The 10,371-nt window shown below is 34.5% G+C and overlaps 2 protein-coding genes across 2 annotated transcripts; one reads left to right on the top strand and one right to left on the bottom strand.

Moving 5' to 3' along the window:
* Positions 1 to 424: 424 nt before the first annotated feature.
* Positions 425 to 3,181, bottom strand: ND-23 (NADH dehydrogenase (ubiquinone) 23 kDa subunit). The gene is made up of 4 exons (XM_066288312.1): positions 3,026 to 3,181; positions 1,089 to 1,211; positions 817 to 1,031; positions 425 to 754 (listed from the first exon to the last, which is right to left on the bottom strand). Exons 1-4 carry the CDS (start codon positions 3,066 to 3,068, stop codon positions 494 to 496), a joined length of 642 nt encoding a protein of 213 aa, XP_066144409.1. The 5' UTR covers positions 3,069 to 3,181; the 3' UTR covers positions 425 to 493.
* Positions 3,182 to 3,346: 165 nt separating this feature from the next.
* On the top strand, positions 3,347 to 9,103 carry psidin (phagocyte signaling impaired). Its single transcript, XM_066288307.1, has 14 exons — positions 3,347 to 3,661; positions 3,718 to 3,942; positions 3,991 to 4,200; positions 4,522 to 4,619; positions 4,680 to 4,864; positions 4,920 to 5,086; positions 5,140 to 5,396; positions 5,452 to 5,791; positions 6,097 to 6,266; positions 6,434 to 6,648; positions 6,863 to 7,019; positions 7,073 to 7,192; positions 7,246 to 7,506; positions 7,719 to 9,103. Exons 1-14 carry the CDS (start codon positions 3,598 to 3,600, stop codon positions 8,061 to 8,063), a joined length of 2,814 nt encoding a protein of 937 aa, XP_066144404.1. The 5' UTR covers positions 3,347 to 3,597; the 3' UTR covers positions 8,064 to 9,103.
* The last annotated feature ends 1,268 nt before the right edge of the window (positions 9,104 to 10,371 follow it).

The following is a 10,371-nucleotide window of genomic DNA, read 5'->3' as shown; positions in this document are numbered from 1 at the left end:
TTTATGTTACATCATGACAACTTGTAGACAGTAGTGGAAGCAGGAGCATGTTTATCAACAAAACACAAATTTTTAGTTTTCCCATTGGCGTACCTTCTAGCGCATATTTTCTAATTAAAAAACAGACGCTGCGGCACTGGTTTTCTTTCAAATAAAATGATCATTTTCGATTTCCTCCTAGAAAAAAATCTACAGAATAAATAACTATTGAGGGTTTCAGTGAACTCAATGGCAGATAAACAGCGGGTCTCAAACGAAAAGGACGAAGGGCTCGAAAAGAGCCTCTTAATTTAGAAAGAATAGCGTTTCTGCACTCCCTTTGTTGCTATGAAGGTCTTGCTAGTCCAGTTTGGAAAGAACGCAGCTACGACTTATACAGACTTTACTGCAATATATACTTCTAAACAAAAATCAAACAAAAAAATAAAAACGAATTTTTCCACTTTTATATTATCTATAACACAGCTTTAAACAATATACTACATAAACAAAGTCAACGGTACAAATGATCCGCATGTATATTGCTCGCGATTTCGGACTCCCATTTGTCACCGTTGTTTAGTAACTTTTCTTTATTGTACAGCAACTCTTCATGTGTCTCCGTTGAAAATTCGAAATTCGGCCCTTCCACGATAGCATCAACAGGGCAAGCTTCTTGACAAAATCCGCAATAAATGCATTTGGTCATATCTATGTCGTAACGAGTAGTTCTTCTAGAACCGTCTGCCCTTTCTTCGGCTTCAATTGTAATTGCCTGAAAATATCGGAACTCTTCTCAATAGGATATTAGGAAAAATTTAAACAATAGTATTATACCTGAGCAGGACATATAGCCTCACATAATTTGCAGGCAATGCATCTTTCCTCCCCTGAAGGGTATCTGCGTAGGGCGTGCTCTCCTCGAAACCTTGGACTTAAAGGTCCTTTTTCGAAGGGGTAGTTTATGGTGGCAGGTTCTTTGAATATGTGAGCCAAAGTTATTCCCAAGCCTCGGAAAATTTCAGTTAAAAACATTGTGTGAGCAGCTCTATCTGCAATAGGAGGAAAGCTGGATTAAAATTTCAGCTAGATATATGTACTGATCTGACCAGTAATATCCTTCCAGGACATTGAAGGATCCTTGTCATTGACGTATACATAACCATCTCTACTGCCACTCCCTAACGATCTTTGAGACAGTAAGTTGATGGATGGTCTTACACATCGGGCACCTGGAAATTTTTAAAATAGAGAGAACAGGAAAGTTTGTTTCAAATCACTTTTCTGTTTTTATCTTCCTCAATAAGAACAATTTATCCCAGTACTTTGCTCGGAACAAAAACGCTTCTTCATGGGTTTTAAACCCAGAAAGACACGTCTACAATTTGTTTCTATTGTTTCCTTGAAATTTGTATTCAAAATTGCATCTTTCTAAAACCGCCCTAAGTCCCTAATTTTGATTAAATATATTTGTTGTTAATTAATGTCGAAAAAAATGGGTTTAAGTTTTGACACCCTATATTTTGGAACTAAAAGGTTTGCAAACATTTTATTTATTGAATCTAATGCCACAAATTACCGGTTTATGGATTAAGAGACTTGAACACCGCTGCCTCAAACACTAAAGCCCCAAGAAGACAATGTAGATCTATCGTCAACTACATTCGAAAATTAAAATTTCCGCATTGCTAATTCCACCAGGTTTAACAAAAATTTAATTACTACGGAAACGAAATGAACTGTTATGACTTTAGCTGACTATTTTCTACGGCTCAAAACCCCCAATAATTATCCTATCAAAGTGTTCTTAATTAAAGTATTTGTCATTTTCCACCAAGAAATTTGTTGTTTCTAGTTTATTTTCAAGATTCATTTCATTTCTCGAATTACTTTCTCACGTTACCAATAGGTACAAATATTAAAATTAAAATTTATATATTCTTCGATATTGCGTATGAGTTGTTCTTTATGGTACGACCTATGAGCTGTAACTTTATAAAAAGCAGGCTGTAAATTTTTTTGCATGTTTTCGTGTCGTTATCGCTTTAGGTGGTGATTTAGTTGTGTGTTAGCACGCCGGTGAACAACATCTTCGTCATCCGCAATTAAATGAAAATTGGAACGACGGGGTGTTCTTTGTTTCAAAGACCCACGCGTTACGCCACTAGTTTTAGTGCTGTTTAATGAGTGAAAATGAGTACCAGGTATCCGTTCTTTAGTGAGTGCAGCCGAAAGTTTTCCTTTTATGGTTAAAGTGCAAGTCGAGGTGCTTGTAGTAGTGATCAAGGTAAGATGATTTTGCGATTCAATTTAAAAGAGGTGGCTCTCATTAGTGTTCTTTAGGGTTTACAAATTCATTTTAGTAGATCTACAAGATTTAATGAAATGATCTACAATTTAATGAAATCAATATTATCCTTAGTTGTGCCAACAGCCTTAATTACATCCAAAAATTACAAAAACTTTAATAATTTTTTGAAATGCAGACATTTTGTTGCACCTTTAAGTTAGGACACTAACATAACAAGCTGTTGATTAATACAATTATGACTAGTTGTTGATATTGCAAAGCTGAACTACTTCCCTAATTCTCAATTTATAAAAGTTGTGATCTTCAAGGTTATGCATTAAAAATGAACTTTAAGAATTAAGAGGATGGGTAAACAGTTATTTAGTGAAATGTTATCAACTTTCGAAAGATTAGCATTTAAGAATTAAGAAGTTGGATAAATCTCTCCCGGACCGTTTGGCCTACATTTGCTTGTAGACAATTTGGAATCTACCTTCTGAATCTCGATGTGGCAACTTTTTAACCAAATTTTGGTGAATTTAGGAAAAATTTTTGAGTGACATGCAGTAATAAATATAGAACAGTGTTTTTATTTGGTTTTCAACAATACAATACGCGAGAAGTAAGAGAAAACCAAAAAAATCAATAAAATTTTTAAAAACTATTGAAATAAAAGGGACTAAAAAGGAGGGTTATGGTATGGATGCAATTTCCGTGCCAGGAACTGCAAAGTGGTAGAAATAAGTTTTTACATACCTGTTTTTGATAAAGAATAGATCTTAATCAGGGAACTAGTCATTATTGCTTGTATTTTTTAATATTTTTAAGTAAAACGGAACGATTATATCATCAGCCCAGCAACTCGCTGACGCTGATAATCATCTGATTTTTTGACACTCTGCAGCTCTTCGTACTGAAAAAAAAAAAATGAAATTCCGAGGGCCCAATGTGCGTAGCTATATCTCTCTTTATTTATGACCTTTAGTTGAACAGAAACAAAGCATACCTCAGATTCTATTTTGTCTATCGAATGTTGTGGACGTTTGATTTGACACACACTAATCCTTTTTTCTTCATTCTGATAAATTAGAAAATGGCGTTTTGGTTTTGAAATCGTTCTCGATTTGATTTATTTTTTAATTAGAAATACGGCATTTCACAATTTATTTTAATCTGAATGTTACACAATAAGTGTTAGGTGTTTTCCTATGATTAATTCCACGTAATGTGCAATTGAAAATCGGCGGTTGTACCTAATTTTTTTGCTTCCAAGAAACGCCGGGAACGTTTTTCCTAACCTTTTTATTGCCAAGAGCTTTTTGCGAAAAATGTCTCGGCACGTGCAAAATACAGACTCCTCCGTTGTAGAGCGCAGACTTCGGCCTATTTACGGTAAACATTCATCAAAATTTTCCTGCTCCATAAGTTAACTCAATATTTTTCCTTAGAATGGCTGGACGCAGGAAATAACAAAAAAGCTGTGCAGGAATGTGATAAAGTCTTAAAAAAATCTCCTAATATCCTTTGTGCCAAAGCTCTCAAAGCCCTAGCATTTCTGAGAATGTCTCGAAAGGATGATTGTGTCTCATTGCTTGACCATATCCTAACCAAAAAGCCTGTAGATGAGTCCACATTACAAGTAATGAGTCTGTGCTACCGAGAAATGCATGAAAGTATGATTTTTAACTGACAAGTGTCTTCTTTGTAAGTAGCAGTTTTAGTGGAGAAAATCTGCACTTTGTATGATATGGCTGTGAAACTTGATCCAACTAATGAAGATCTTCAAACTCAACTATTTATGAGCTATGTGAAAGTTAATGACTATAAAGCCCAACAGCAGACTGCAATGGCTCTTTACAAGCAAAAACCTAAGAATCCTTATTATTGTTGGAATGTGATGAGTATAGTTTTGCAAGCAACAAGAGGGGAGGGTGAGTTTTGTTTTAATTTGTTAGGTATTACATTGGGATAGGACAAAACATTTATTTTTTAAACTACAAACAGATATCAGGTCTGCCTTTTGATGGAAATAGCTAATATTCCTTTAATTTTGGCATAAATTCAGAATGTCCACTGCAGCAGTTGTGCCATGGATATTTCGTGTGATTTGCCTCATTAAATCTTTAGTTTATAAATCTCTGTATATGTCACTGCATATGTGAATTTGTGTGACTTGTTAGAAGTCATTTTATTCTTAGGCCATAACTGCCAAATGAGGAACATTTTTTATTATTAATTTTTCATTCTTGAAGGAAGAACTGATCCAGCGAAACGAACATTATTATTAAGCTTAGCAGAGAGAATGATGAAGAAGCTTCACGACGATAATAAAATTGATGCAGAACAAGAAGTATAATCTCATATTGAAAATTTGCTTCCAAAATTTATACACACTAGATGGCATTTCTAGGTTCAGCTGTACATTTTGGTTTTGAATTTGGAAGAAAAATATGAAGACGTCTTGGAGTTGCTGAACGGCCCTCTTGGGGGGAGTCTGCAGGCATTGAACTTATCCCAAGTCAAACTGGAGTTTGCTACTAAATTGAAAGACTGGAGACGAGTTAATAGTTTGTGTAAATTAATTTTACAAGAAAGGTCTGTTTTAAAAGTCATGTGAAAATAACTTGAAAATTGGAAATATTTGCCTCAGTTTCGATCGATGGGAATATTGGGTTCAATATATCAACTCCGTCTTTGAATTAATTGACTCAAATGAGGACATTAATCTATCAGAAGGCTCCTTCAGTAATGTGGATAATACTGTGGAAAAATGTCATGAGTTTATTTGCAGTATGATTGAAGGTGGAGCAGACAATCGTAAGATTTGTTTCTCTTTCTAGATGATTATCTATATCCTTATTTTTTCACAGAATTTTTACTTCGTGGTCCATATTTAGCTAGATTCGAATTGTGTGCCAAACTTCAAGAGAAGAATATTGAAACCTATGAATTCTTAGGAGATTCTCTAGAGCTGTTCATGGAGTATTTCAGAAAATTCGGACATAAGTCATGTTGTGTCTCGGATTTAAAAGTGTATCTTTATTTATTAGATGATGAACAGAAAATTGTCTTTGGGTCGAGGCTTGTGAAGGAAGTGGGTGTTGGCGGCGAAAATATACCTCAAACGGTATATATCTAAATTTCTTACCTTTTTAAATTATTTTTATATCATTTTTGTTTAGATGGATAAAATGTTAAGCCACATAGGATCCATTCAGCTAGCCAGGTTATGCGGTGCCCACCGAAACCTACCGCAAGAGCATCTCCAGACATTAGTGACTGCCTTAATTTTACACTACCGCCACGGTTATCAAGCACATGGTAAAGGATTAACTTCAACAGATTTCGGCCCCTCAGACAACTACTCCATTTTGGCGTGTCACTTAATCTATGATTTGTCAATTTTGGAGGGTGGGGCAAATTTCATTGTGGCAGGGCTGGCTGTATTAGAGACATTGCTTACGAAATCTCCCAATAATTTTCACGCAAAGTTGTTGGCACTGAAGTTTTATCATTTGCTTGGTAAGTGATACAGTATTTGATTTGAAGATTTCAAAAAGTCAGTTTAATTACGCTTTTGAAAGTATCTTTCTCTATGGGTCAGTTTTCTTAATAAGGTTATCAGAAATACGTTATTTCATTTATAGATTTTACGGTTATCATTTTATTTTTATGTGCTAAATCTAACTTTAGTGCGTATTATGCCGTGCTTGTTTTATTGCCCTTTCCTTCATTAAATAATGGCATTTTGTTCTCATACAAGGGAAATTTGATTGTTCTGTTGTCGGAAAAACACGTCGCTCAACTGCGATATACTTTTTTTTTAGGTAATGGTTTAGCAGCGAATAATGTATTTTATTCACTGGACATTAAACATTTGCAATTGGATTCGTTGGGGTTCATTCATTGTGCACATTTGGCCACTTCGGGGCTATTTTCTGTATGCGCCCTTCACTACGATACCACATTAAAATTTTTTACGTCCAGTTTTAAGGAAGTAAGTAATATATATAATATCATAAGCAAGTGAGTAAACCTAATTTACAATAAATAATTTAATTTTAGTGATAATCTTAGTTTTTTAGTTTTAAAAAGCTAGAACAAGCCTTCCAGAGACTTATTTTTTAGAAGTTTTTACTTATAATTTGTTATTTTTTGTTTTAGAGCACTGATCATTTTACTCTCTCCTATAAATATGGCTCGTTCATAAAGTTGGACGAGTTTATGGATTTTCGGGAGAGAATGGAATCGAGTTTGCATTACATGACCGTTGTTTTCGATAGGATGGTGTTAAGCTTAATGGACTGCTCTAGTGTAGATACTTTGTACAATATGGAGATATCATTTAAAGCTAAATTTGTCGATTTTTGTTCTTTAAGGTAGGTTCTTCTTACGGTTATTCATGCTTTTTAACTAAAAATATAAGTGACATTTTGAGTGTGGATATAGTATAACAAAAAAATACAAACTTTCTTAGAAGACAAATTTAGTAAAATCCTAATGTTTTTGCGGGAAAAATATGTGGATAAAGTTTGATTTATTAGATAGGGATAACCCTGAGAATACCTGTAAATCCGTTGAAACCTATTTTAGGGATAATCGTGATTTAGACATATATCTGAATTGGGACCCCGAATTTGCTAGTCAAAAACCATCGCAATGTGAAGTTGCTCAAGAATCGTTCAAACAAGACGTTAATTTCTTAAAGTTGCGTTCTCATATGTTATGGGCCGTAGGCGCAGCGATATTCGTAAGCAAAGTCCCATTTTTCATAAATTAATATAATACACGTTAGTCGAATAGGTAGCTAAAACCGGCGAGAGTGAAAAAGAGGCGAACTTGGCCGCATTGCTGCAACTTGTAGAAGAATGGAAGGAAATGGAAAGCGAACTAAGATGCGAGAATCCTCAACCCACGCCACAGGTAAGTATTTCTTAGTTAAATGATATCGTTATGGAAGTTTATTTGATATTTAGAATTTACTATCGTATCCACCCGTATCAAGATTACACGGCCAATTAGCAACTCCGTACCAGACGTGTTTGACCTCCATTCTTGAATTTTTCGTCGAGTTGTGTAAAAATAATCTCGAAGAAGCGGAAATTAAATTCAATGCTGCCGAAAAAGAAATCGGATCATTAGTCAATAAGTTAGAAACTAAATTGCTCATAGGTGTCGAATTGCCTTATTTCCAGCCAAAGAAGAAAGAATTCGAATTATTCGTGAACACTTTGGAGGTAAGGAGAGTCAGTTTGGGCATTTTATATGTAAATTACTCATATTTGTCTCAGAAATGTTATAAACCTAATTGTAGCAGGTGGTGCATTGACAACAATCGCCGACTGCACATCAAAATCTGTCTTGTTGCTTTGAATTTGGAACACACTGTACAGTTGGCGTTAATGTGCCACCTAGTATAAATATACCTTAAGAAACAATATATTTGCAGGTAGTATGTCTCGCTTGTGTGATCTGTATGGTGAGTAACGAAGCGGTCAAACCCCCTCAATCAAAAAAAGGCAAAAAGAAACTACAACTAGCCGATATGAAAACAAAGGAACTTCACATTCGTTTGGTTGAGTGTTTGAAACTTGAAGTGAACAAATTGAGTGAACTGTTAGTGAAATGGTCCAGTACTGATACGAAAAACGACCCGATCGAGACACTGCGATCGCTCAATTTGGGAGACGAGAGCTTTAGTTTACAAGATAGTTGTTTGGAAAGCTACAATTTAGCATACAAGGAGATACAGGGTGTTATCAACAATAAAGTGAAAATCCTGAATGGATTGTAGGGGTGGGTATGTGCCATAGTTTAAAGGAATTGTTCTTATTTCGAAGCAATAGTGCAGACAATTTTAAAAAACGTGTCCCATTTGATGGTATTGGTTCGGGAAGTAAGTTCGTGTTTCAGGAAAATGGTAAATAACAATTTTGATAGTTTCCTACGTGGGAATAACCTCTTTGCCCTGATCCTTTAAAGTGTAGTTTTCTGCTTGTTAATCCAGATTAAACCCTATGGGTTATACCGTTCTAAGTAAATTGCTCGAACTATCGGTCTCTTCATTATTGGGACGTAGTAGTTTCGAACCTACATCAAACTTTATTATTACCATGATGTATCACTATTACGTGATGTGGCGTTTGAAGCAATAAAATTTCTGCTACTTTTTAACAAAACCGGCAACGTAGCGATGCCGAAAATATTTTACATCTGAGACCAATAATTTAGGGCTATTTTTAAGACGATCCTATGTCCAGGGTTCCATAAACCTCTACTATAGCATACTCAATATGACGAGACTGCTGAAAATTACTTTTTAGGTTCAAGGCACTTTTTTTGGTATCGCCTTAATATTTCCATAGTTGCTATTTTGATGCCGACTACTAAAAACATGTTTAAAAATCTGTGTTTAAATTATAATTCAATCAATTCACGTTCACGACTTGCGTTTTAATTTGCAAATTGTTTCTCGAACACTTGGTCTCACCAATGTTTTCGGAACTGTTTTTCTTTATAGCGAATTATTTACGAGTAGCTCAAATGCACATTTTGTGTAAAATTGGATTTCTAGTGAACGACTTAAAAGATGCGCACCGAAAAACGAAGAGTTTTTGCTTTTTGTCGATCTTTTTTTACGCCTGTGCTGTGGAATAGAATATATACAGTTTTTTACTTGGTATGTGGCACATGCAAGCAAGTAGAATTTGGTGAAAAAAGAATTGTAATAATTGCTATTTTATTGTGATTTAGTCGAGGAGTTTAAATTCTGAGAGAGTCATGTCTGTAAATACGATTTTATAGGAATAAATAAACAATTTTCTCATTTTATAATTTTTGTGTTTTTAGTGTATGTATTTATTTCCAAAGCGTGTTTTAATGTACGTAGGCTAAGACAGGGCGTCTCGCGTAGGAACGACAATCATTGGGGCCTTTGGAAATAAAGTCACACTGAGGTGACAACTGGGAAAAGGTTGTGAATTTTGATTAAACTGTAACTACATTTGCATAACTTTCTTACTTTTTCCAACAACTTAAAGGTAATTAAGGAAAAAAACACATTTATACTAAAAACACATTATTTCCACAAAACAATATACTTACAAACTGAAAACCTTTAATAAATAACAACATAAGTCAGAAAACTATATCTAGAAAAAGTTCCAAGAACGTTGATTTTCCCGTTAATTACGGTCAGCGTTACGTTGATTACAGGTTTTGGATAATTCATAGTTGACGAAATGAACGTTGCTATTAAATAAATGCCAGGACCAAAAGCAAAGTTACACCCACCAGCTCTTACAACTGTCCGAGGGTGGTTCAGCCAAGCTTCAGAAATATTTTAAATAATTCAAATATATGTGTTAAAAACACGAAACCCTTATTTTCTACTATTCTTATAATTAACACAGTCTTGCGATTTGATCATAACGTGGTAGAATAAATTCCATATAATATGCAATTATTACTTCAAATATGTAAGTACGAAATTCAATATGCACGGGGTTACATTACATTATATAGTCAAATTGTAGGTTTGTTTTGTGACCATTTATGCTAAATTTTTTTTCAATCAATTACAACCAATGGGTTTACAAATTTCCATTTTATTACATTGTACCCACTTCGCGTAAACGCCGAATATTCGAAACTTAATTTCTCACGGCAATTGAATTGATTCAATTATTACATTTTCAAGAAAAATGCGCTAATGTTCAGCAGAAAAATTAACAGTTGTTCGTATACACACTGAGGATAGACATGTTTTTGCGAGTATACACATAACAATACATTTATGGCGTTCTCTTCCACATGAATTGGGATAGTCATAAACGCCACAATCTTTGTGTCAAACGATCATACTGTTGACTAGATTATGATCGGTTGAAAAAATAAACATCAATTCAATGTAAAGGTCTTCCAAAAACTTCGTACAAATGTTGTAAACCGTTTATGCAAAATAGGACATATTTATAAAGCGCAACAACTGACGCTTTATCGTAATTATAAAAGGTCTAAGTTTATAGTTCAGTTATATCACAGCAATAATATGAAAGGCTGAAGAACTTTATACATTATGAGCTGAACTTGAGTCTGCTCTT

This window comes from Euwallacea fornicatus, chromosome 12, assembly GCF_040115645.1.
Source record: "Euwallacea fornicatus isolate EFF26 chromosome 12, ASM4011564v1, whole genome shotgun sequence".
In the NCBI taxonomy this organism is placed as follows: Eukaryota; Metazoa; Arthropoda; class Insecta; order Coleoptera; family Curculionidae; genus Euwallacea; species Euwallacea fornicatus.
Note: the sequence above shows the minus strand (reverse complement) of the source record. Positions and strands in the feature narration are given on the sequence as shown.

Excerpts from the sequence above, each read along its gene's own strand:
- ND-23 (XM_066288312.1), bottom strand. The coding sequence starts at position 3,068 with ATGACTAGTTCCCTGATTAAGATCTATTCTTTATCAAAAACAG. Across the intron at positions 1,212-3,025 it reads CTATTCTTTATCAAAAACAG|GTGCCCGATGTGTAAGACCA; the intron begins GTATGTAAAAAC and ends AAAAATTTCCAG. Across the intron at positions 1,032-1,088 it reads GTCCTGGAAGGATATTACTG|ATAGAGCTGCTCACACAATG; the intron begins GTCAGATCAGTA and ends CTCCTATTGCAG.
- psidin (XM_066288307.1), top strand. The coding sequence starts at position 3,598 with ATGTCTCGGCACGTGCAAAATACAGACTCCTCCGTTGTAGAGCGCAGA. Across the intron at positions 4,620-4,679 it reads AAATTGATGCAGAACAAGAA|GTTCAGCTGTACATTTTGGT; the intron begins GTATAATCTCAT and ends TGGCATTTCTAG. Across the intron at positions 6,267-6,433 it reads TTACGTCCAGTTTTAAGGAA|AGCACTGATCATTTTACTCT; the intron begins GTAAGTAATATA and ends TTTTTGTTTTAG.